Source organism: Esox lucius, chromosome 15 (genome assembly GCF_011004845.1).
Source record: "Esox lucius isolate fEsoLuc1 chromosome 15, fEsoLuc1.pri, whole genome shotgun sequence".
In the NCBI taxonomy this organism is placed as follows: Eukaryota; Metazoa; Chordata; class Actinopteri; order Esociformes; family Esocidae; genus Esox; species Esox lucius.
Window position 1 is genome coordinate 29,174,200 of NC_047583.1, and position 27,763 is coordinate 29,201,962.

A 27,763-nucleotide genomic window follows, 5' to 3' on the forward strand; every position below is an offset into this window, starting at 1 on the left:
TGATCTTGTAATAATTAACAATGTATAAGTGACTTTGTCCTCATTCATGCTTGTTCATGCCTCAGTTTGGATCTACTTATAATATAAAAACAACCACGTTTCAGAATGGCGGGTGGAATAGAAAAACTCAGCCTGAAGCGAGAAGTTGGCCTTATTGGTGCTATTTCATTCATTGCCGGGACCATGATGGGATCAGGAATTTTTATGTCCCCTCAGTCTGTGCTGATCAATATAGGAAGCCCAGGAGGCAGTCTGGTGATCTGGGCAGCCTGTGGCGTACTGGCTACGTTGGGTTCCCTCTGCTATGCTGAACTGGGAACTGTCATTCCTGAATCTGGTGGAGAGTACATTTATTTTCTGAGGATATTTGGCCAAATAATTGCCTTCATGTTTGCTTTCAGTTTTGTCATTGTGATGAGACCTGCTAGTGCAACTGGGATAGCATTGAGTTTTGCTGAATATGCAGTGGCTCCTTTCTACCATGACTGCACCCCTCCAGAGCTGGTGGTCAAGTGTGTGGCTGCAGCGGGTATTATGGTGTTAGCCATTGTACACAGCATGAATGTACGTTTGGCCATATTCATCCAAGTATTTTGTATGTGCTTCAAGCTGGTGGCCTTGACAGTAATCATTGTTGGAGGTTTGGTACTGCTGTTCAACGGGAACAGTAATCACTTTGAGGATTCCTTTAAGGGAAGCAATGTGGAAATCAGTTCCATTGGGATTTCTCTATATCAGGGTCTGTGGTCCTACGATGGCTGGAACACTTTGAATTATCTCACAGAAGAACTAAAATACCCTGAGGTAAGGAACAATTTATCAGTATTGTCTGGTGCCACAAGTCTGTATGCTTTATAGACTATTGTCTTCTTCTGTTCTACTGAGGTTACATGTCAGGGGAGAGGCCTGGTGAAAAAACTGCAAAAAACAAATAAATGAGGCCATTTAGAATGAAAGTGAACAGATCAATATACTATGCATCTTGAGAACAGAGTACTAACTACTGTACATACTTTGCACCCACCATTAAGTATTCAAATGGTATTTGTGTTTTGGGTTCTTCTATTGACAGGTTATTCTGTTTCTTGAATCAATAAGCGGTCTGGCCATGACAAAAAAACAAATGGGCTTCAACTTGTAAATAGGCTAGTTTTTCCCAGTGCTGTGTCACTGTTAGCAGTGATATGATCCTCTCAGTCTGTCCTGTCATACATTGAAATTCCATTGGCAACACTGAACTCAGTGCAAGGAGCTCCTGATTGATTGTGTTGTAGGTGCCAAACATTGTTACCTAGGTTGCTTGGTTGTAAGCTACAGCAGGATATAATCTCAGCTGTGGCTAGGAATAACAAGAAAATAATACATATTTTTAAGATAGTTTTTTAGGATGAACAACCCAGATAGCAAAACGTTTCAGTACACTTGCTATTCCCACCTTACCTATGCCCAAGGCTATACATACCTACTGCCAGTGGTGGACTTTTGTTTGCCACTGAAAGGAGTAAATCAAGTTTTATGCTATTGACTGTAATATGCCAGCTATTCAAATTATATACTGTAGCTGAAACATGGTCAAACAAGAAACAGGTGAGTACAGTTCTTGCATTATGGCTGCAATACAAAAAAATGCATGAAACATATCAAAATATGCGGCAAGATACAATATATTTTTATATACTCACTTAATTTTATATATTTTATAATAATCAATTGAGTTAGGCATGACCTTTCATTATGGGGAGAAGACAGTCCAACTTCTACTTTAAGTGTTATTTTCTTGATTGTGCTGTCCAAATTACATAGTTGTCCTGGTTCTTTAGTTCCTTGTTCCCTAACTGCCACCTCAAAAGATTGACTTGATAGGAAATGTGTTTCAACAATCACCGAGCTCTGTCTAGCTGTAAGGTATATTAGCTTTGGCTGACAGCTTTTATTAATAGTTAGCTAAGCTTTGTTCAATTCCTGTAACAATTATATTTTTCCAGCTTATGACCATATTTATTTTCTCTGATGCCAGTAATTTGATTTTGCAGCTTGTTTAATGCTGTTTATCTTGTCCAATCTTTATTTTTCTAGCCCTGTGGTATCGCCATGATGACAGTGACGGAGTGACTATATTGCTTGTTTATTGGTGCCATCTAGGCAATACTTGACTAGAAGTTGTTTCTTAATTCCGCTACTAGAATATGTTTAGGTGGAAATGCAACATTATGGGTTTGGTTAGGATTGAAAAAAAATGTAACTATGATAATTTACCATGCTACAAGCAGGTGTTAGCTGGTGGATTTTCACACACACACACACAACAAATTGGGACCAGCTGGAGAAGAGGGTCAGTGGGGAGGCACTGCTGGCCTTCTCTACTAACTAAGATGTGTAATAAAGTGTTTTTATCGAGGTAAGATGTCTCACGACATGAATGCCTACTCTCCATTACTATTTTGAAAAAAAGTGCCAATAAAGTTATGGGAAAACTGTTGCAAAAAACTATGGATGCTTCTCAGATTCCAAGCAAAAAAAATTATATTGGCGACAAAAAAAATGAAATCATTGATCATTTTAAATTAAGCAAACATGTTAACTTAGGCCCTAATGGGTGGGCCTACAAATGTTTAGTTGCAATGCTGGGCACACGTCCGCTAGGCACCATAATTAAAGAATCAGGAAGGAAACAAATCACCCTCCATGCAATGCTAGCTGGTGAAGCCAGGTGGCATTGCAGCAATATCACTTAGCTTTGCAGAATGTGGAACGTTTCTTCGAAGACTGTTCTTCTCCTCAGCTAATAGTGAAGTGTACTGCTGTTTCAGCCATGACTGTAGTCATTGCCAACATCTTGAAAATACGTTTAATTTTGAGATTTCAGGTGGCAAAACCATTTGCCCTGATGGAAATAGTAATCGGAGAAGTGTGATAATTGCACAAGGGAATGTTGCTGTACAACAAAGGTTTCCATGGTACAAACTTGGGCATGAGTTCGAAAGTGATGGCTTTTTACCAAGGTCCTTCACTGGATGGTGTAATTTGAACTGTGACAGACTAGTTTAAAAGACCTGAGGTTAAAATGCACTGTAATTCTGAGTCCTAAAATTATCTTTAAGAAAATATAATACACTTCTCCATCTTGCACCATTTCAGGTAAATCTGCCAAGGGCAGTTATGGTTTCCATCCCCATGGTAACCCTGCTGTATCTACTGGTCAATGTGAGCTACCTGTTTGCCTTGACGCCAAAAGAACTGATGTCATCAAGTGCAGTGGCTGTCACCTGGGGGTGAGAAAACTTGATTACGTTCACATGCCTTTATGTAATCTTGTTCAATGTGTGGTGAGCTGACAATAACCATGTTTAACCACTGCTTTTTTCAGGAAAATGTGAAGTCCAAGATAAGAGAAAGGGTTTGCTGTTGGGGCTGTACTTCTAGACCTAAGGAATGCTTTTCCCTTTTCAGAATGAGCAATGAGTTGTTCCCCACTTAAGACTTAATCTTGTAATGATTAACAATGTATAAGTGAATTTGTCCTCTTTCACAAACCTTGGTTGTTTGGGAGAAAAATAATTAAGGAATAATAACTGGCCTTGTATCTAGGAGGTTTTGGTTTGTACTAGTAAGATTGTTTTGCTGTTCTCTGTTCTAACAATTTCGAATACAATGACGTAGGTCAGCTAAGATGTGTGCGTGCCAAAAGGGTCAATACTGGGGCCCTTCCTGTTCAGTCTGTACATTAATGATCTGCTTTCTGTCTGTATTGGGTCTGAAGTTCAAACAAGAACAAACAAAATAACAAGCTGCACAAGAACTCACTACTGTGATGGTCCAGGTTACAAAGTAGCTCAATGATTCATGTTTGCATCTCTGTGTGAAAAAAACTGTCTGTATACCTGGAGAACCCATTGCACCAGGATGCATTATTGGAAGGAGTCAAGCTGGCGGAGTCAGTGTGATGCTTTGGGCAATGTTCTGCTGGGAAACCTTGGGTCTTGCAATTCATGTCGATGTTACTTTGACACGTACCATCTTCCTAAACATTGTTGCAGACCATATGCACTCTATCATGGAAACAGTATTCCCTGATGGCATTGGCCTCTTTCAGCAGGATAATGCACCCTGCCAAGAAGCAGAAATGGTTTAGGAATGATTTGAGGAACACAACAACGAGTTCAAGATGTTGACTTGGCCTCCAAATTCTCCAGATCTCAATCTAATCAAGCATCTGTGGGATGTGCTGGACAAACAAGTCCGATCATGGAGGCCCCACCTCACAACTTACTGGACTTAAAGGATCTGCTGCTAACGTCTTCGTGCCAGATACCACAGCACACCTTCAGAGGTCTAGTGGAGTCCATGCCTCAACGGGTCAGGGCTGTTTTGGCGGCAAAAGGGGAACCAACACAGTATTAGGTCATAATGTTATGACTGATCGGTGTATATGTCAGGGGAGAAGCTCCAGGTGGTACCCGATTTGTGCCTTGGCATCATACTTGATTACAACCTTTCTTTTAACAAGAAAACAAATCAGACAAGCCTTCTTTGGCCGGCCCATGATTAAAAGGGATCAATGATTCTAACAGGGATTCAATCGGGGGTCTCTTATGTGACAGACTGTGTCTTTAACTACTACCCCATTAAGCTATATGTGTGCAGAGATGTGGTGTAAAGACACATCAACATTATTAAACCAATTCGTAAATACTCCACGGTTGTCGACACTAGTTCCCTCCTTTAGCTAACTTCCAAACTAACAGCAAGTTGAACAGGGTTGCTACACTACACGCAATGCGTTAAATTAGAAAGAGATTACTGTAGATGGCTAGCTATACAGTAATGAAAACAATGACTCGAATCACTCCATGGCTGGTTCCAGTACACTATGTGAAATCAGCTTTGTACATAGCAATCGAGAGGAATGTATTTGTTACCGGTGCAGTTTGTCCATCGCAATATAACCATAAAGTTATAAGTAATTTAGCTACTGAAGCTTGTAGCCAGTTAAGTTTTAGTCTGGCCGTACAGTACCTATAATGAAAACAATGACTCCAATCACTCCATGGCTGGTTTGTTTCTTTAGAAAACAAAGACAGTTGAATAGCCAACCATTACGCTATGTAAATCGAGATCTATATGTGCCTTGTCGGTGCAATTCTTCCATCGCAATATAATTGCATTATACAAATCCTAATGCCTAATTTGTTTTGTCCATAGCGAGGATTGAACGCCAGTCACCTACATGGCAGTTCGCGTCTCCAACCACTATGCCATTTAAAAATGGGTAGTCAGTCAGCCAGCCACTCACTCACTCAGTAAGAGACATTTGCTCTTCTTCGCTTACGCTGTCCGTACAAAAGCAGGTGAAAAAGGTAACTCAAGAAAACTAAAAGCTAATTTACAATTTATATGAAATTGTTTGACTGTAGAGGTAGCAAAACTATGATACTCCCTCACTTAACATACTGATTGACTAGTTGGGCCCAATCTTGCAGTTCAACATTAAAACCTATCCAGTCAGTGTCTCAGAGTGCTTGTTACATCCTCAGAAAGCATGAGCTTTTGACTTTTGTTAAACAGAAAACCCAAACACATAGCAGCAGATCCACAAGATCTTCCATGAGAGGTGACTGTATAGTTCCCTTAAGGAAAAGCACCTTTAGTCAATCTGCTTCCTCTTTTAGAGCTTTCCATGTCTGGAACACACTGTTATCAGACACACACAACTGCACCATCTATCACACCTTCACAACAAACCTGAAGACATGGCTAATGGCCAATGAGACTTGTGAACATAATACCTAGCTGTGTATTGCTGCTTTCCCTGTTGCCAGTAGTTTGAGAGGTGTGTGAACACTTTGCTGTTTTTATGTATTTTGATGCTTGTTGTGATATTTCTCTGTCTGCATGCTACGTGTTGCTCATCCGATGTTGCTCAGCATGTGTTCACTGCTTGTCTGTATTGTTATTGTACTTGTTTATAATAACCTGCACAGGGACTGCGGTTGAAAATTAGCCGACTGACTAAAACCGTCACTTTTACTGAAATGTTGATTGATGTGCACTTTCCCAGTAAAAATAACAAGAAACCAGGCAAGCCTAGTTCAGCCGGCTCATAATAGATAGTGTTGCCCTCTCGAGATTTAAACCTGGTTTCCCACATGAAAAGCAGTGTCATTAACCACTACACCACAGAGCTTCTTGTGTCTATCCTAAAAAAAATCCTCTTATGCCATTGGCCATTATAACAGTTAATTGCCCAATAGCGAATTACATTGATACAGTTAAACTGACTGACGTTTCTTACTAAGTTTACCTCACCACAAATAGTATATGTATGGCGTTTGCCACTGGCCATTTTAACAGTGTATTACCCATTGATAAGCTTTACCGGTATCTACCAACTTACTGGAATAGTCATAAGAATTCAACAATTGCTAGCAAGTCTGCCAAAGCTATTTCATTTCATGGCGTAACAACTTACTTTTTTCTTTCATTCGTGAATGACATTGATACAATAACTATCAATAAAGGTGACGATAACTAACTTTTTCATCAAGTGAAAAGAAGAGAGAATCGTAGAATCTACCAGATATACTTAATAAATGTTGTTGCTCTCAATATATTCTAACTTTGGTCTTCCACATGAGAGGCACTGTCTTTAGCCATTACACCATGGCTTTACACGTTTCAGCAGTCGCTGGACTCCATTGAGGATTGTGTTAAACTGACTTACGTTTCTTATTAAGTTTACCTCCACCTTAGCGTCTATGAACTGTATGGCTTTTGCCACTGGCCGTTTTAACAGCTTATTAGCCAGTAATAGGCTTACTAGTATCTACTAACTTCCTAGGAATAATCATAAGAATTTAGCAATTTCTAGAGAGAAGATACGAAGTCGGGACATATAGTTTACAGGTCCGCTTCTCTAACCACTACGCTATTTGACAAGGTGTAGCCAGCCAGCCACTCACTCACTCAGTAAGATACATTAGCTCTTCTTGGCCAGCTAATAAAAATAATTGTGTTGCCGTCAACAGGAATAAGGTGCTCGGGAGCTGGGGATGGGTGATGTCCATTGCAGCCGCTCTTTCCGCTTTTGGCTCCCTGAATGGGACATTCTTTAGTGGTGGTCGGTTGTGTTTTGTGGCAGCAAGAGAGGGACACTTGGTGAGACAAGACATTTATTTATGAAGGAAACTCCAACATTTGTGATGTAGGTACTGAGTTATAGTTTTGTAGTTGTTATGTGATTATTTGTAAATCTTTGCAAAGCCTGATATTCTCGCTATGGCCCATGTGAATCGACTGACCCCCTCTCCAGCCCTTATCTTCACCACGGCTATCTCACTCCTGGTTCTCATCCCTGGGGACTTCCAGAGCATTGTCAACTTCTTTAGGTAGTTCATGCTATGACTTAAACATTTATGAAATTGTTGTTTTATTTATCTTACATTTTATCATTCATTGATGTCGCCAGTTTCACTGCTTGGTTCTTCTATGCAATCACGCTGTCTGGGCTCCTTTACCTCAAGATCAAGAAACCTGAACTTCCTAGACCATATAAGGTGAGTCTCATAGGACACAGTCCAATGTAGGTCTCATAGGACACAGTCCAATGTAGCTTAATTGGTAGAGCTTGACACCTGCATCACCAAGGTTTTGGGTTTGATTCTCATGGGGGTCCATGTTACGTGTCCCAGTAGCTTCTTTTGTTTCATAATATTATTTTTCGTGTTGAACGTGTGGCGGCTGTAGGTGTTTCTTTTTTTTTCTTGATCCGCCTGTTGACTTATGTTCCGCGGGGTAATCAACCGTGATCTGCCGCAGCTGTTGCGCGGAGTCGTTGACCGTGTCATGCGGGACTTACGGAGGATTTAAGGAGTGGTTGAGATGGTGGAGGAGGAGGAGAGAAAAAGAGAGAGAGCGAAATTGTTTTTGTATGGTATGAAGAACCGTGTTATAATTGTAGTTTAAGTGTTTGGTTTATTTTGGAATTTGTGTTAACCACCTGTCTCTCCGTAGGGGAGGAGGGGAAGGTGTATAGTCAGAGCTGCCCGCGGGTATACTTGTCCGTAGGTAACTATATGTCTAAACACACTAGGAAGTACCGAACGAACCAACCACTGTATGTTTTGTAAAGGGCGCCTTATTAGAGTGCCAGTTAGGGAACCTTTTGTTAGTCAGGAAGAATACATCTTTTGCTTAGTTCTTTGTTTTGGTTAAGGTCGGACCCCTTTTCCCCTTTTTTTTCCCATGCGGGTCGGTTGGAGACAGGTTGGTGTTTTTTTTTTTATAGGCTATGTTTCTGTTATCATTTATTATTTGCTCATTGTCATCGGGAACGAATAAAATCCCCTGACACGTACTCGTGATCTGTGTTGGTTCGGTATCTTCTGCACTTACGACCTCACAGACTCACCAAAGGTGCTTCGGCACCTGGGGCGCCACCTCTAGGTATCACATAAGAATGTATACATTTTGCTTAAGTCCTTTTGATCAAGACAGGATGCAAATTCATTTCCATGAATGTGTCACCTCTGTCCACAGCTCGTGACAGTCTCACTGCTTTTGTTTGTTCATCCAGGTTCCAGTTGTAATCCCCATCTTGGTCCTCTTGGCAGCCATTTTCCTTGTGCTGGCACCTGTTATTGACAACCCAGCATTAGAGTACCTCTATGTAACCTTATTCATCTTCAGCGGAGTGCTGGTTTATGTGCTATTCATCCAATACAAAATCTGCCTTGGTCTGTTGGAGAAACTCACTGTGTTTCTGCAGCTCTTCCTAGAGGTGGCCCCAGCAGAAAAAAACCTATGATTTATTTTACAGATTAAAATACTCAAGATATTTAAGAATTAAAAGGAAAACCTCTAGAAGTTGATATACTGTGCATGTGGCTCACCTTTAGTGGTATAGACTGATTAGTGGGCTCTGGATATTAGTTGTTTGGGAGAAATATAATTAAGGAATAATTACTGGCCTTGTATCTAGGAGGTTTTGGTTTGTACTAGTAAGATTGTTTTGCTCTTCTCTGTACTAACGATTACGAATATAATGTCGTAGGTCATTGGTAGAATGTTTAGACAGAGTTTTTATACTCGGCTGTGACTTTTAGCTCAGTGTCAAGTGTTTTAATTCATTCACTTTGATCATGTGCAACATAACAATATGAATTTGTTCAAAATACATCGTTTAGTTGGATAAACACAAATATATGTGTATGTGACACACAAGCATGCTCACAGTTTTCACACAGATTTCTCAGTGCAAACATGCTGGGATTCTATTTGTTTTTCAACTTATTTTGGATACAGCAATACTGTTAGCTCCAGTTATTTGGGCCATTAACACAAGAACCGCCAAATGCCTACGCCAATTGGGGTTTGAGTTTGTAATTTAAATAAAACTGCCATTTTGAAAGCTACACCCTCCTCCTTTCATTACTTTTCCTAAATAGGCATATGTTACATTGCTCCGTTATCAGAATTATAAACTGACAAATGGAAAACTATTTAGAGACGATTTTCCTGCTTTTTAACCCTGTTTTCCTACTTAATCCGCCAAAAGCCCACGGCACTTAGCGTTGGTACCCAAATGGTACCCAAATGGTACCCAGGTGCTAATCACCCCTCACTGAATACATGATGTCAATGGATGAATGCGTGATATTCCCAGATGAATGATCAGAGCCTTGGTTGAATTTAAATGAAATTACAAATGAAATACAAGATTTCCATGACCATTCAAAGGTTTAATAAGACTACTATTGGAATGTAATACAAAAAATTTAGGCTACTTATCACGTTACTCTTTTTCAATAGGAAGTCCACCTTATTCTGTAGGCTAATTCATCAAATGTAAATCTAAAATGTAAATCTACAAATGTATTATGCTAAATATTTATTCAAGAAACGAAATACCAAGGATATTGTTTACCAGTCACCAATTACCAATTCAACAAAGGTATTACATGTTACTGTTTTATATTAGGAGAGAAGGAGAAACTAAATCACACACAAATCCTATCTTGTCTCTTTGAATATTATCTGCTTATTTTACTGAAGATTAATATTTTACAAATGTATTAGGCTAAATAATTATTCACGAAACGAAATACCAATGATATTCTTTACCACTACAGCTATGCATTTTATCAAATTCATTAACCATTTCAAACAAACAAATTCTGTAATTCATTATTTTTTTGACTATTCTATATAGTTTGATGATGACCCAGTAGATGAACTCTGGCTGGATGGTGATGCTGGAGGAGAATGCGTATGCTAATAGGGACGGTTCGTATGCTAATGACGTAAAACGCTGCTTGTCTCTGGCTGTTAATATTCGTCTGAAAGGCTTTGGCGGTTCTATATTAGTGCTAAAACAGGATATATGAAAAGCTAAATTAGCATTTTACTGTTATTTATTTAGTCACCCAATGTATACTTTGTAATGTTTCAAAAATATTGACTCCTGGTGTGTTATTCTCCTTTCCAACAAACCAACTCGGGGAAGTGTTAGACTTCAACACCAGCCTGATGATGGCGTCACAGTGGGGGTCAAGAGACAGAGGGACCTCCTGAAACACTGTTAGTTATTCAGGGAGAAATATGGGGATGAATAGGCCAAAACAAATGTCATAACCAAATCACAGACAATTGGTTACATATAAGGACATTGGCCCTCATTTATCAAAAGTGCGTACACCAAATTTCCAGCGTACACCTGGCGTACACCCAAAACCACGGTGACTTTGAGATTTATCAATATGGACGTTGGCGTACGGCACTCTCAAATCCTACGCCAGCTCAGGAGGTGGTGTACGCACGTTTTGAGTTAGTGCGGAAATGCGCATGTTGAGTTATATGTTCTCATCATTTATGTTATATTATGTTGTTTAATTATGATACTGACGGTTGTATACCCAAAATTGTGCAAGAGTTAATTGTGCGCATGTGTGAAGAGACGGGACTTTTATTTTGACCTGTCTCAAGTAAAAAATGTGTAGCCGTATACTCAGCCCCTGCTGCAGTTCCCTCGTGCACTGATGTTATGCCAGTGCAGAGATGTAAACTGAAAATAAAACAGTATTAATAGTTATATTTGGAGTGATCTTTGGTGGATGGATGACAACAAAATATTGCACATGGACATGGCGGAGAGAAATTAAACCTTAACAGCGCAGAAAAGAAAATCCTAACGCACTGACAAACTAAAAGATCCATCCATCCATCCATCTTCTTCCGCTTATCCGGGGCCGGGTCGCGGGGGCAGCAGTCCAAGCAGGGATTCCCAGACTTCCCTCTCCCCAGACACTTCCTCTAGCTCTTCCGGGGGGACACCGAGGCGTTCCCAGGCCAGCCGGGAGACATAGTCCCTCCAGCGTGTCCTAGGTCTTCCCCGGGGTCTCCTCCCGGTGGGACGGGACCGGAACACCTTCCCAGGAAGGCGTTCCGGAGGCATCCGAAAAAGATGCCCAAGCCACCTCAGCTGACCCCTCTCGATGTGGAGGAGCAGTGGCTCTACTCTGAGCTCCTCCCGGGGGACCGAGCTTCTCACCCTATCTCTAAGGGATCGCCCAGCCACCCTGCGGAGAAAACTCATTTCGGCCGCCTGTATCCGGGATCTTGTCCTTTCGGTCATGACCCAAAGCTCATGACCATAGGTGAGAGTAGGAACGTAGATTGACTGGTAAATCGAGAGCTTCGCCTTGCGGCTCAGCTCTTTCTTCACCACGACAGACCGATACATCGACTGCATTACTGCAGAAGCTGCACCGATCCGTCTGTCAATCTCCCGTTCCATCCTTCCCTCACTCGTGAACAAGACCCCTAGATACTTAAACTCCTCCACTTGAGGCAGGCACTCTCCACCAACCTGAAGTGGGCAAGCCACCCTTTTCCGACTGAGGACCATGGCCTCGGATTTGGAGGTACTGATTTTCATCCCCACCGCTTCACACTCGGCTGCAAACCGTCCCAGTGCATGCTGAAGGTCCTGGTTAGAAGGGGCCAACACGACAACATCATCTGCAAAGAGCAGAGACGAAATCGTGTGGTCCCCAAACCTGACACCCTCCGGCCCCTGGCTGCGCCTAGAAATTCTGTCCATAAAAATTACAAACAGAACCGGTGACAAAGGGCAGCCCTGCCGGAGTCCAACATGCACTGGGAACAAGTCTGACTTACTGCCGGCAATGCGGACCAAGCTCCTGCTTCGGTTGTATAGGGACCTGACAGCCCTTAGCAAAGGACCCAGGACCCCATATTCCCCAAGCACCCTCCACAAGATGCCGCGAGGGACACAGTCGAATGCCTTCTCCAAATCCACAAAACACATGTGGATTTGTTGGGCAAACTCCCATGAACCCTCCAACACCCCGTAGAGGGTATAGAGCTGGTCCAGTGTTCCACGGCCCGGACGAAAACCACACTGTTCCTCCTGAAACCGAGGTTCTACTATCGGCCGTATTCTCCTCTCCAGAACCCTGGCATAGACTTTCCCGGGCAGGCTGAGAAGTGTGATCCCCCTATAGTTGGAACACACCCTCCGGTTCCCCTTCTTAAAAAGAGGGACCACCACCCCGGTCTGCCATCCCAGAGGCACTGTCCCCGACCGCCACGCGATGTTGCACAGGCGTGTCAACCAAGACAGCCCCACAACATCCAGAGACTTGAGGTACTCAGGGCGGATCTCATCCACCCCCGGTGCCTTGCCACTGAGGAGTTTCTTGACCACCTCTGTGACTTCAGCCCGGGTGATGGACGAGTCCACCTCTGAGCCCTCATCCTCTGCTTCCTCAATGGAAGACATGTCAGCGGGATTGAGGAGATCCTCGAAGTACTCCTTCCACCGCCCGACGACATCCTCAGTTGAGGTCAACAGCTGCCCACCTCTACTGTAAACAGCATTGGTAGGGCACTGTTTCCCTCTCCTGAGGCGCCGGATGGTTTGCCAGAATCACTTCGAGGCCAGCCGATAGTCCTTCTCCATGGCCTCACCGAACTCCTCCCAGGCCCGAGTCTTTGCCTCCACAACCACCCGGGCTGCAGCCCGCTTGGCCTGTCGGTACCCGTCAGCTGCCTCAGGAGTCCCACAAGCCAACCAGGCCTGATAGGACTCCTTCTTCAGCTTGACGGCATCCCTTACTTCCGGTGTCCACCACCGGGTTCGGGGATTGCCGCCTCGACAGGCACCGGAGACCTTACGGCCACAGCTCCGAGCGGCCGCTTCGACAATGGCGGTGGAGAACATGGTCCACTCGGACTCAATATCTCCAACCTCCCTCGGGATCCAGTCGAAGCTCTGCCGGAGGTGGGAGTTAAAGATCTCTCTGACAGGAGACTCGGCCAGACGTTCCCAGCAGACCCTTACTGTACGCTTGGGCCTGCCGAGTCTGTCCAGCTTCCTCCCCCGCCATCGGATCCAACTCACCACCAGGTGGTGATCAGTTGACAGCTCCGCCCCTCTCTTCACCCGAGTGTCCAAGACATACGGCCGCAGGTCAGATGAGACGACAACAAAGTCGATCATCGACCTGCGGCCTAGGGTGTCCTGGTGCCAAGTGCACTGATGGACACCCTTATGCTTGAACATGGTGTTCGTTATGGACAAACTGTGACTAGCACAGAAGTCCAATAACTGAACACCACTCGGGTTCAGATCAGGGGGGCCGTTCCTCCCAATCACGCCCCTCCAGGTGTCACTGTCGTTGCCCACGTGGGCGTTGAAGTCCCCCAGTAGAACAATAGAGTCCCCAGTCGGAGCACTTTCCAGCACCCCTCCCAGAGACTCCAAGAAGGTCGGGTACTCTGCACTGCCGTTCGGCCCGTAGGCACAAACAACAGTGAGAGACCTATCCCCGACCCGTAGGCGCAGGGAAACGACCCTCTCGTTCACCGGGGTAAACTCCAACACATGGCGGCAGAGCTGGGGAGCTATGAGCAAACCCACACCAGCCCGCCGCCTCTCACCATGGGCAACTCCAGAGTGGTGAAGAGTCCATCCTCTCTCAAGGAGTGTGGTTCCAGAGCCCAAGCCGTGCGTAGAGGTGATCCCGACTACCTCTAATCGGAACCTCTCAACCTCACGCACTAACTCAGGTTCCTTCCCCGCCAGCGAGGTGACATTCCACGTCCCTAGAGCCAGTTTCCGTGTCCAGAGATCGGGTTGTCTAGGCCCCTGCCTTCGACTGCCGCCCGATCCTCTTTGCACCGGCCCCTTATGGTCCCTCCTGTGGGTGGTGAGCCCCACGTCCGGGCTGAGCCCGGCCGGGCCCCATGGGGGAAGGCCCGGCCACCAGGTGCTCGCATTCGAGCCCCAACCCCGGGCCTGGCTCCGGGGTGGGGCCCCGGCTGCGCCATACCGGGCGACGTCACGGTACTCAAAATTGTATTCTTCATTAAGGGGTTTTGAACCGCTCTTAGTCTGACCCGTCGCCTAAGACCTGTTTGCCTTGGGAGACCCTACCAGGGGCATATAGCCCCAGACAACATAGCTCCTAGGGTCACTCGGGTACTCAAACCCCTCCACCACGTTAAGGTGGCAGTTCTTGCTAAAAGATGTGATATATTATGACCTACTGTAAAAAAAAAAAAAACATAATTACAAACTTCAGTGTTTATTTTTGTGCAACATGGACTTCAAGGTTTCATTTGTGTGACTTTACCAAAGCATTTGACTTATATGTATTCCTTCAAATGCGAGTCTGTGCGCTTTACATGACGTTTCAGGGTTAGGCCCGGCAGTTGCGCATGGACTGGGTTCAGTAATAAAAGGCTTTGAATTACCAAAATATAATTCAGACTGACAAAATAATAAAAATGACATTCTTCTTCTTTTAGACAATAATAGAAATAATAATAATAACGACATTCTTCTTCTAAATAACAATAAACGTCATTGATAAATATCATGAAATAATAAGACGAATATTACAAATTGTCATGCAGTTATTAATGTGAATGAATGGTACTCCACATCACATCATCATCTTTTATTCCGCTTTTTAAACTTTCAAATGAAACAATTTTATTTATTTCTACCTCCCTGGTGATCGTCTCAAACTCCACGTCAGAGAAGTTTCTCTTTTTTGCCGTCTTCCGTGTGTCCATGGCGTAAAATGAGGGCGTGGGGGAAGCGGAGACTTGAATATATAGGGGCGTGTTATTCTAATGACGATCGTTTTCATCCGCAGCATTTATCAAGGGAAGGTATTGCGTACACCTGGATTTTAAAGGTACGCACAGTTTCATAAATCAGGCGACGAGAGGAGTGTAAGCAAAATCTTACGCCAACATATACGCCCGTTTCTACGCAAGAATGATAAATGAGGGCCATTATGAACTGAAATCTACTATACTGATGTGACCCAATTGGCAGTAAATGCTCAGAAACTATAAGACATAGCTCAACATTACATAGCATAGCATAGCATAACATAGTCTAATATGCTAATGGTAATACATTGTATGTCTTGGGTAATCTATCTTATTGTACTCACCAAGTTGCTTGACTCACAGTCCATGATTTCTTCCAAAAATCTAGTCCAAATTGTTCTAGGAGTAGCCATTTAAACTTTAAATGCCGAGTATAGTTTCTTGAGCAGCAACAGCAATGCGTCTTGCGCAATAGTCAAGTTAGGTTGAAGATTTGTGGGGGTGGTGCGTTGGTGTGTCCTGTGTGTGCGTCTCACGGTGATCGTTCAAAAATTGCCGTAAAGTGTGGCTCGTGTGCTCTCAACCTAGCGAGTTTCAAATCAATTGGTAGTCATTTGAGGGAGCTACATGCTACCAAAGACATGCGCTCACGCGTAACCGGTGCGAAGCATATAGGCAACGCAGAAGGATAAACTATGTCTGGTTAAATGCTAGAGACTCTTCTTTTCAGAAATACCAATTATTGCTGTGTTAAAACCTAGTTAGGTTTGAATATCATGAATAGTTTTGCTCCGAGTTGGATTTTGTTGTACAACGCTGTGGAGAACATGAATCGTTTTCGATTCTAAAAACATTATCTATCAAACAAAACAATACTTGGCTATATCTCTGGGACCATCAAGATAAGAAATCAGAAGAAGACTGCTCATTGTAAGTTACACAATTTACCATAAGACACCAAACTAGCGACCCTGGTGCCATTTTTGTGGATGTTTGACTATACTCAAACACTTTGCATAGGAGTTAGTCGCCGTAATAGCTACTTTAAATTGTGTGCTGCAGTTAGATTAACGATATTCCTAAGCTTTCTGCACATATATAATATGCCTATAACAAAAAATATATATTTACAACATTTGCACACTTTGTGGCATAAACGTTTGGTGTCCCGGTGCCGGGACAGTTGCAGGTTAGTGGTGGGAACTGGTTTTAAAGGTCAGTCATGCTTTTAACGCCCAATGTCCACCAATGCATCAACATTTGTGCTTTACATATTTTTTCATATTGGACCCACATACAGTGGATATAAAAAGTCTACACACCCCTGGTAAAATGCCAGGTTTTTGTGATGTAAAAGAATCAGACAAAGATAAATCATGTCAGAACTTTTTCCACTTTTAATGTGACATAATGTGAACAATTCAATTGAAAAGAGAACTGAAATCTCTGAGGGGGAAAAATGAAAAATAAAAAACTTACAATAACCTGGTTGCTTAAGTGTGCACACCCTTCAAGTAATACTTTGTTGAAGCACCTTTTAAGCAGTCATCACAGATTCGCTCATTAAAACACTCTCCCCTTGTATCACACCCACCCTCTTCCCTCTATCACACTCCCCCTCTCCTCCTCTCCTCCTCTACCACACTCACCCTCCCCCCTCCACCACACTCACCAATCAGGGAGCTAGTTCTAACCAAAGAGAGCAGAGTTCATTTTTCCTATGTTCCACTCCTCCCCCCCATCTCAAAAGATTGCTGGACAACTGCCACATCGTCAAAAACGTTGTCCTTTATTTCAACAGAGCACAGAATATACTTGATGATGTGCTTCAGGTCCCTGCTATTGTGAAAATAGCAATCCCGACTGTTTTGAGTACAAGCTAGGACCCAGTATCTCTATTCCTGTGTTGAATAGAAATAGAAGGAACTGTGAGCATGCAATCCATAAAGTAAACTTGTCTAATCTGTTAACTGAAACACGTCAACCTACTAGTCCAGGAACCCCTATTTTACAGTGGGGAGAACAAGTATTTGATACACTGCCGATTTGCAGGTTTTCCTACTTACAAAGCATGTAGAGGTCTGTAATTTATCATAGGTACACTTCAACTGTGAGAGATGGAATCTAAAACAAAAATCTTTGATCACCTACCAACCAGTAAGAATTCCGGCTCTCACAGACGGCTCTTTTTCTTTAAGAAGCCCTCCTGTTCTCCACTCATTACCTGTATTAATTGCACCTCAATCAAACAGACTCCAACATCTCCACAATGGCCAAGACCAGAGAGCTGTGTAAGGACATCAGGGATAAATTGTTGATCTGCACAAGGCTAGGATGGGCTACAGGGACATTGGGCAAGCAGCTTGGTGAGAAGGTAACAAACTATTGGCGCAATTATTAGAAAATCGTCTGGGTCTGGGGCTCCATGCAAGATCTTGCCTCGTGGGCATCAATGATCATGAGGAAGGTGAGGGATCAGCCCAGAACTACACCGCAGGACCTGGTCAATGACCTGAAGAGAGCTGGGACCACAGTCTCAAAGAAAACCATTAGTAATGCCGTCATGGATTAAAATCCTGCAGCGCACGCAAGGTCCCCCTGCTCAAGCCAGTGCATGTCCAGGGCCCATCTGAAGTTTGCCAATGACCATCTGGATGATCCAGAGGAGGAATGGGAGAAGGTCCATGTGGTCTGATGAGGCAAAAATAGAGCTTTTTGGTCTAAACTCCACTCGCCGTGTTTGGAGGAAGAAGAAGGATGAGTACAACCCCAAGAACACCATCCCAACCATGAAGAATGGAGGTGGAAACATCATCCGTTGGGGATGCTTTTCTGCAAAGGGGACAGGATGACTGCACCGTATTGAGGGGAGGATGGATGGGGCCATGTATCACGAGATCTTGACCAACAACCTCCTTCCCTCAGTAAAAGCATTGAAGATGGGTCGTGGCTGGGTCTTCCAGCATGACAATGACCCGAAACACAAAACCAGGGAAACTAAGGAGTGGCTCCGTAAGAAGCATCTCAAGGTCCTGGAGTGGCCTAGCCAGTCTCCAGACCTGAACCCAATAGAAAATCTTTGGAAGAAGCTGAAAGTCCGTATTGCCCAGCAACAGCCCTGAAACCTGAAGGATTTGGAGGAGGTCTGTATGGAGGAGTGGGCCAAAATCCCTGCTGCAAGTGTGTGCAATCCTGGTCAAGAACTACAGGAAACGTATGATCTCTGTAATTGCAAACAAAGGTTTCTGTACCAAATATTGAGTTCTGCTTTTCTGATGTATCAAATTCTTATGTCATGCCATAAAATGCTAATTAATTACTTAAAATGTATACAATGTGATTTTCTGGATTTTTGTTTTAGATTCCGTCACTCACAGTTGAGTACCTATGATAAATGGTAAAATATTACAGACTTCTACATGTTTTGTAAGTAGGAAAACCTACAAAATCGGCAGTGTATCAAATACTTGTTCTCCCCACTGTATGTTGTCTTTGTATTACTTTCAATAAAATTTAGATACATGATTTGCACATCATTGCATTCTGTTTCATTCATTTAGAACAATTTTTGCATTTTATTTTTCACATTGGCGTTATCTAGTTTTTAGTGTTGATCAGTGACAAAAACTCTTGATTAAATCCATTAAAATTTCATATTGTGACATAAAACGTTGAGAAGTCCAAGGGGGGTGAATACTTTTGAGAGCCACTGGATGTTGGAGGCCATACAGACTTGCTGCTGTAATAAAAGCAAAAGCTGTTTCCACAAAGTATTAGTTGAGAGCTGTGCACAATTATGTAGCCATGGCTTTAAATGTTTTATTTTTTCTGAGAAATGATCTTAGTTTTTCACTTTTTGTTGGTTTAAGACCTTATTAAAGGTGAAAAAAGGTCTGACATGATTGCTCTTGATTTCAGCCTTTATATGAATAAAAGCTGCCTTGTCAGTAATGGTTTTATAGACTTTTGATATCCACTGTACATAAACAGGCCAGTCAGCTTGTGGTACCAACAGACAGAGGTCAAGAGATTTGAAGGTGAAACGATGTTGCCATGGCAACTAATGTTGACCTCTCTGTTCCCTAGCAACGTGATGCAGAATGATGTCACTGGAAAACATGGTACTTTTTTTCTCTACTGCTAATGGAGTGTGTATGTGCATGCAGTTTGGTCTATGAAGTTTGTCTGCTACAATGAGTGTTGTGATGTTTTTTTCTTCATTAGTGATTTTTGGAAATATATTTGCAAATATATAAGTATTGACAACAGGTTAAACCTACAGGACTTATAAAAGAATCAGGACCCTATGGATTATGAATAGAGTTTGGACATTTTAGATCAAATTATTATTACAAATTATATTACAGTTATTGTTTTATCATGCTGTCACCAATACATTAACAGTGCTTGCTAACAACACAGGTAGCAGGTGTGTTAAATTTGGTGTTATCGCTCTCACACTCCCTCATACTGGTCACTGGAAGTTCAACATGTCACCTCATGGCAAAGAACGCTGAGGAGCTGAAAAAAAGAATTGTCGCTCTACATAAAGATGGCCTGGGCTATAAGAAGATTGCCTAGACCCTGAAACTGAGCTGCAGCATGGTGGTCAAGACCATACAGCGGTTTAACAGGACCAGTTCCACTCAGAACAGGCCTCGCCATGGTCGACCAAAGAAGTTGAGTGCACGTGCACGGCTGCAGTCCGGGCCTTTAGCATGGCACGGGTACCACTGTTAACCCACGGTTTTTGATTAGGAAATGATTTTGTAGTTGTACGTGGTACAACGTTGTCAATACATTTGCTAATAAAACCGGCCACTGACTCTGTATTAATTGAGATTGCCTCCAAAAAGCTGTTAAATGACTGATGTAAACTCCCGGGGTAGATAGTAAGGGAGACATTTAATTGTAAGAAGTTCAAAAGTTTTTTTTATCATTTGCAATAACAAGTTACGGCAATGAAATGCTTGGTTTTCTTATTCTCCTGACAGTGCAGTTAAAAGATAAAAAGTAACATTATTATAATAAAAAAAAACAAGATTAAACTATCAATCAGTAATAACACTATACAAAAACACACATCAATAATAATAACTATACAACTACAGTGCAATGTAAAAGTGACAGGTGTGCATGAAATAAGTTGCAGATGTGCATGGACTATGGATGGAAGGGAAGAGGGGTTCCTGAGTTGAGCAGCCTTACAGCCTGTGGAAAGAAGCTGTCCCGTAGCCTGTTTGTTTTGGACTGAATACTCTTGTGGCTGGGATCTGTAATGATCCGTCTGCTCCTCCTCCTGCACCTCTCTGAGTAGAGATCTTGCAGGGACGGCAGGTCAGACCTTGTGATGTTCTTTGCTGTTGTAATCACCCTCTGAAGTGCTTTGCGGTCGAGGGGGGTGCAGCTGCCATACCAGGCGGTGACACAGCCGGCCAGGATACTCTCGATAGTGCATCTGTAGAAGTTGGTGAGTATCCTGTAATCCATGCCAAATCTCCTTAGTCGGCATAGGAGGAAGAGCTGTTTCCTGGCCTCCTTCACCGCGACATTAGAGTGATGAGACCAGGTCAAGTCATCACTGATGTTGACCCAGAGGAACCTGATGTTGTGAACTCTCTCTACTGCAGACCCATTGATGAGTATGGGGGTGTGGTATCCCCACCGCTGCTTCCTGTGATCAACAATCATCTCCTATTGAGCTGGAGGTTGTTATCCTGTGTTAGATTCTGTCCAGTTTTGATCCATGAACAAAATGAATGCAACCGGAAGTCAGGGGAGAAACATCTTTATTCACCAGGCTGTGATGTTAACCTTCCATTTCTCTCATTTTCTCTTTCCAATAATTACAGAGGCAACACAGAACTTTTATGCCAAGATACATATGAGGTGGCCAGTGGTCATAACCAGCCATTACATAGTCCAATACCCTCCAATAAGAAAAGTTTATCCTACAACAGACTCTTGTATGGTATGTTCCAACCTATGGTCAATGGACCTATCCATGGAGCCTATGACAGTCACATGGGCAATTCCTAGCAGGAGGCATGGACAGATGAATGGACAGGATGTGTGGGGCCAATCAGTAACAGGCAACCTGTCCTATCCATGGGCATGGGGAGCAGAAAAGGCCTGCGTAACCCAGTAATGGAACTTTACACTGATGGAAAAGGATATAAAAAGATATCCAAAGCCTTGCAAATGCCAGTCAGTACTGTTCAATCACTTAAGAAGTGGAAAATTCAGGTATCTCTTGATACCATGCCAAGGTTAGGGAGACCAAGAAAGATTTCAGCCAAAACTGCCAGAAGAATTGTTTGTTATGCAAAGAAAAACCCTCAGGTAATCTCGGGAGAAATACAGGCTGCTGTGGAAAAAGACGGTGTGGTTGTTTAAAGAAGCACAATACGACACAATTTGAACAATAATTAGCTGCATGGTTGAGTTGCCAGAAAGAAACCTTTACTGTGCCAGTGCCACAAAAAAACACTGTGACACGCCTCACAACATCCGACACAGTAAAGGCTTCTGGTAATTTGGAGTGACAAGACCAAAATAGAGCTTTATGGTCACAACCATAAACACTATGTTTGGAGAGGGGTCAACAAGGCCTATAGTGAACAAAATACCCTCCCCACTGTAAAGCATGGTGGTGGCTCACTGATGTTTTGGGGGTGTGTGAGCTCTAAAGGCACGGGAAATCTTGTGAAAATTTATGGCAAGATGAATGCCGCATGTTACTGGCAGACAATTTGCATTCTTCTGCATGAAAACTGTGCATGGGACGCTCTTGGACTTTCCAGCACGACAATGACCCTAAGCACAAGGCCAAGTTGACCCTCCAGTGGTTACAGCAGAAAAAGGTGAAGGTTCTGGAGTGACCATCACAGTCTCCTGACCTTAATATCATTGAGCCACTCTGGGGAGATCTCAAAAGTGCGGTTCATGCAAGACGACCATAGACTTTGCATAACCAGGAGGCATTTTGCCAAGACGAATGGACCAACTATATCACATGCAAGAATTTGGGGGCCTCATAGACAACTATTACAAAATACTGCATGATGTCATTGATGCTGAAAGGGGCAATGTACAGTATTAAGAACTAAGGCTATGCAGACATTTGAACAGGGGTTAGTTCATTATTTTCTTTGTTGCCATGTTTTGTTTTATGATTGTGCCATTCTGTTATAACCTACAGTTGAATATGAATCCCATAAGAAATAAAAGACATGTGTTTTCCCTGCTCATTCATGTTTTCTTTACAAATGGTATATATATTACAAATTCTCCAAGGGTATGCAAACTTTTGAGCACAACTGTATGGCCAAATTTGTTAGTTAATTTTGCTATTTTATTTCAGTCCTCCTATAAATTTCTAAACCCCACCCTCTTTATTTTAGCCTGAGATGTTTACTACACTGTACACAAATCCCAGCTAGTAACAAAATGGACCACACATTCTGTCCTGCCAAACCTATAGAATTCATCAGGATTTGTGAGAGCCTACCAAGAGTTTAGTAGCACTTCCTGGTTTAGACACATTGCTGATTAAACCATTAATGACACATAGACATAGACTGACAACGACCGACAGAGATGACAAAATCAATAAAAAAAAAACACATGCTAGGCTTTGCAACATTTATGTGTGTATTAGGAATGCTTTATCACTGCCTGTTAATAAGGCGATTTCACACATTGCTATACCCATTTTTAAGTGGGTATGTTTGTGTCCTGTTTTGAGTCCCACCAGAATGTCGTGGCTCATCGTCTCCTTATTTGTGTTGACAGCAGTTTGATATTGTTCTTCCTTCAGTCTTTCTACTGTTTTCTTTTAATATTTCAGTGTGTTGATTGTCACTTTTACCTGAAAGAGAAAATCGTATGTTTGAAAATGTGTAGTGTGACCACAATTTAGTCATTGTATTCTAACTTATTACATTATTTGGTAGTGATGTAAACTAACTTAAAGACTGTTACAAGTGAGAATGATGAAAAACTTTGATTAACCATGGGTAAATTCTGACTGAATGATCTACAAATAGAATTGAATAATTATTAATTATGAAAGGTGATTTGTGGGATTCCCTTCAAGCCAGGACCTTCAGCATGCACTTGGACGGTTTGCAGCCGAGTGTGAAGCGGTGGGGATGAAAATCAGTACCTCCAAATCCGAAGCCATGGTCCTCAGTCGGAAAAGGGTGGTTTGCCCACTTCAGGTTGGTGGAGAGTGCCTGCCTCAAGTGGAGGAGTTTAAGTATCTAGGGGTCCTGTTCACGAGTGAGGGAAGGATGGAACGGGAGATTGACAGACGGATCGGTGCAGCTTCTGCAGAAATGCGGTCGATGTATCGTTCTGTCGTGGTGAAGAAAGAGCTGAGCCGTAAGGCGAATTACCGGTCAATCTACGTTCCTACTCTCACCTATGGTCATGAACTTTGGGTCATGACCGATAGGACAATATCCCGGATACAGGCGGCCGAAATGAGCTTTCTCCGCAGGGTGGCTGGGCGATACCTTAGAGATAGGGTGAGAAGCTCGATCACCCGGGAGGAGCTCAGAGTAGAGCCGCTGCTCCTCCACATCGAGAGGGGTCAGCTGAGGTGGCTTGGGCATCTGTTTCGTCCCACTGGGAGGAGAACCCGGGGAAGACCTAGGACACGCTGGAGGGACTATGTCTCCCGGCTGGCCTGGGAACGCCTCGGTGTCCCCCCGGAAGAGCTGGAGGTAGTGTCTGGGGAGAGGGAAGTCTGGGCATCCCTGCTTAGACTGCTGCCCCCAAGACCCGGCCCCGGATAAGCGGAAGATGATGGATGGATGGATTTGTGGGTGTGTCAGCTTTGGCTTCCATATGCATATATTATTGTTACCACAGTTAGAACACATCGTATGTAATTTATATTTTGGTTCCATCTAGTGTCCCTAGGCTCAAACTGCACTCAAGAACATTTCTAAATATTACTTTCAGCTACCCTCTATATTCAGTAGGCTGTGGTTGTGGCAACATTTTTGGGGGTCTTTAGTCCACTAGCCTAAAGACTGGAATTTCTTGAAAGTTTCAGCTCGTGGATCATGTTTGGCATATGTTTACTCTATGCAGTCTTTGCTTTGCTCGTAAATAAAATTAGATATTATGACAAATGTATTAAGCTAAATCAAAGCTGAATCAATGTCTACAAGAAAGACAACACATTTAGTGTTTTAATAAAACAATTAAATGTTCTATAACCACTTTAGAACTGAGTATGGGGTAGCCACGCATATTCAGAGTAAATCGTTCTGTAGTTCTACCATCAGTGCATTTTTAATTCACAGGCTACTCCACTGTTTAGTGGTGATAGCTTAGTGGATAGCTGAAGTAGGGAAAACATAAATCTCATCACCTCATGAAGTAGGGAAAACATTAAAACATATTCCATCTGTGGCAACATGGCAATCCACACTTCTTCTTTTGGCTGTTTAAATGATACCAATACACTCCAACCTATGGAGTCTGAAAAAGAGGTATGAAGAAATCTGAGGAATAATTCATTAAATCCATCAATATAGGACATTTTATGTTAAATGCTAATTTATATTCCAATACAATACTACTCTCAGGTTTTTGGGTGAAACAGAGAACTTTTCAGAACAGAAAGCTGAAACGTCCTGGGGTAAGAGAATGTTTTTATTCACATTACAGATCTTTCATTCATTAGAGAACTTTCACACTTTGATTAACCTAGAGAAACTCAACTTGTACTCAACTTGGATTTATTTTACGGTGCAGTCCAGTCACATAATCATCCATGTGAAATCTCTTTCCAATTGAAAAGTCCCAACATACAAATAAAAAATGTGTTTAAAATATATAATTGGTCCTAAGATTCATTGTAATACCGCTAGGTGAGACAACAACATATTAAATAGGAAGTACATGTTTGACTGAGATGTTTAGTGGGAAGGTCTACAGACCCCAGGGGTAATTTATATTTTCACATGGCTTTATAACCAACAGTAATTGACTTTATAACCAACTGTAACAGCCTGGCATGGCCTGTGCCATGGCGGTTGTTATAGTTCTATGTTGGGCGTTTTTAGGTTCTAATTATTATGATTATGATTTGAATTTTACTCTGAGATTGTGTCTTGCTCCTTCAAAAAATGTGACTCCAACACATATAATAACATTGTGAGGTGTACTTTGAGAATATATAGGAACGACTTCATAGCTACTGGATGAACATAGATAAAATCCTATACTTTATGTAACATAAAAAGTTAATATTAACCAAGTACTTTGCACCCACAATCAAATATTCACCCAGTCTTTGTTTCTCCCATAAAAGAAAGGTGCTATCGATGCCAGTTTATCCTGTTGTTTGAGTTAGTAAGCAGACTACCATGGTGAAAATGGTAAAAAAAAGGGCTTCAACTAAAGCGTGAATTGGGTTTAGTCAGTGCTGTGTCGCTGGTAGCTGGAACCATGATTGGATCGGGTATATTCATGTCCCCTCAGTTTGTTTTGTCTTCCATTGGAAGTCCAGGGGCAAGCCTGATTATATGGGCTATGTCTGGGTTAGTAGCCATGCTGGGAGCACTTTCGTACGCTGAGCTAGGAACCATTATTAAAGAATCAGGAGGGGACTTTATCTACATCCTTCGGATCTATGGACAACTCCCTGCTTTCTTTGTGGCCTTCACCTTCCTGTTAGTGGTAAAGCCAGCTAGCATTGCAGCAATATCACTTAGCTTTGCAGAATATGCAGTGGCACCTTTCTACCAAGACTGTTCTTCTCCTCAGCTAATAGTGAAGTGTACTGCTGTTTCAGCCATCCTGACCGTAGCCATTGCCAACATCTTGAATATACGTTTAACTATGAGAATCCAGGTGGTCTTCTTTGTGGCAAAGGTATTCGCCCTGATGGTTATAGTAATTGGAGGAATTGTGATAATTGCACAGGGGAATGTTGCTGTACAACAAAATGCTTTCCATGGTACAAATGTGGGTGAGAGAGCTTGATTCCATTCACACACATCTATGTCATTTTGTTCAATGTGTGCTGAGCTGACAAATGACCATATTGTTGACTACAGGAATAAATCTACAGGAATAAAGTCCTCGGGAGCTGGGGATGGGCGATGTCCATCGCAGCTGCACTTTCTGCTTTTGGCTCCCTGAGTGGGACATTCTTTAGTGGTGGTCGGTTGTGTTTTGTGGCAGCAAGAGAGGGACACTTGGTGAGACAGGACATTTATTTATAAAGGAAACTCCCACATTCCTGATGTAGGTATTGAGTTATAATATTTTAGTTATGTGATTCTTTGTATATCTTTGCATAGCCTGATATTCTCGCTATGGCCCATGTGAATCGACTGACCCCCTCTCCAGCCCTTATCTTCACCACGGCTATCTCACTCCTGGTTCTCATCCTTGGGGACTTCCAGAGCATTGTCAACTTCTTTAGGTAGTTTATGCTATGACTTAAACATTGCTCAAAACATTTATGAAATAGTGGTTTTATTTATCTTACATTTTATCATTCATTGATATTGCCAGTTTTACTGCTTGGTTCTTCTATGCAATCACACTGTCTGGGCTCCTTTACCTCAACTTCAAGAAACCTGAACTTCCTGGGCCATATAAGGTGAGTCTCATAGGACACAGTCCAATGTAACGTAATTGGTAGAGCTTGACACTTGCAAAATCAAGGTGCTGTGTTTGATTCCCATGGGGGGCCAGTATGAAAATGTATGAATTAACTGTAAGTTGCACTAGATAAAAATATCAGTTCCACTGTTTTTGTTTATTCATCCAGGTTCCAGTTGTAATCCCCATCTTGGTCCTCTTAGCAGCCATTTTCCTTGTGCTGGCACCTGTCATTGACAACCCAGCAATAGAGTACCTCTATGTAACCTTATTCATCTTCAGCAGTGTTCTTGTTTATGTGCCATTCATCCACTACAAAATCTGCCCTGGTCTGTTGGAGAAACTCACTGTGTTTCTGCAGCTCTTCCTAGAGGTGGCCCCAGCAGACAAAAACCTATGATTTATTTTACAGATGAAAATACTATTTTTAGGAGTTTTAAGAGTTACAAAGTAAAAGTACAACTTCTGGAAAGTAATTTTACTTTGTTCTTATACCTCTAAAAATACTAAACATATATGGACAACAGTGTTTCCTGAATAATGCCTGGACATAGTGTGTTGATCTCTGATTGTTTGATAATCTGATTGTGAACAACATTTCAATGGTGTTAATGTAATTCATTGAAATTGTTATTATATTTTAAAATAAACAAAGTTTCTGTACATAAATAAAGCAAAATATAGCACTTCAGGAAAGTTGTAGGGTCAGTTGGTCAAACACATCTCCACTAAAAACATCAATGAGAGTGTGTTGTTTCAAGTATATTCTTAGAATCCATCTTTTCTCAAGTTTGGAATTTTCATTTGACATCCTCAATGAATGAACTGTGCAAACAAAACACATGAAATGCAATGCTATTGTATAGAGCCTCCATACTGTATGTGTAGCTGTTTTACAATTTAACCAAAAGAACAAAAACATTTTGAGGTTCATAACGGTTTGCTCACAGTGTTGAGTAAACATTTGTTGGAAATAGATTTGTTTCGA

General features: G+C 42.4%; 1 protein-coding gene across 5 annotated transcripts; it reads left to right on the forward strand.

The window, feature by feature from the left end:
• LOC114828778 (b(0,+)-type amino acid transporter 1-like) lies at nt 1-27,425 on the forward strand. 5 transcript variants are annotated; one of them, XM_034297237.1, is made up of 7 exons: nt 1-804; nt 3,139-3,272; nt 7,026-7,155; nt 7,261-7,385; nt 7,466-7,553; nt 8,011-8,064; nt 8,573-8,645. In XM_034297237.1, exons 1-6 carry the CDS (start codon nt 106-108, stop codon nt 8,062-8,064), a joined length of 1,230 nt encoding a protein of 409 aa, XP_034153128.1. In that variant the 5' UTR covers nt 1-105; the 3' UTR covers nt 8,573-8,645. The 5 variants fall into 5 exon arrangements, with proteins under 5 accessions (XP_034153128.1, XP_034153126.1, XP_034153125.1 ...); XM_034297235.1 differs by lacking the exons at nt 8,011-8,064; nt 8,573-8,645 and adding an exon at nt 26,945-27,425; XM_034297234.1 differs by lacking the exon at nt 8,011-8,064 and having other exon boundaries at nt 8,573-9,545.
• Nucleotides 27,426-27,763: the final 338 nt, after the last annotated feature.

Bases quoted from the DNA above. Each gene is read 5' to 3' on its own strand.
- LOC114828778 (XM_034297235.1), top strand. From the start codon at position 106: ATGGCGGGTGGAATAGAAAAACTCAGCCTGAAGCGAGAAGTTGGCCTT. The intron at 7,156-7,260 runs GTGAGACAAGAC...ATCTTTGCAAAG, and splicing joins CAGCAAGAGAGGGACACTTG to CCTGATATTCTCGCTATGGC. The intron at 7,554-26,944 runs GTGAGTCTCATA...TTATTCATCCAG, and splicing joins AACTTCCTAGACCATATAAG to GTTCCAGTTGTAATCCCCAT.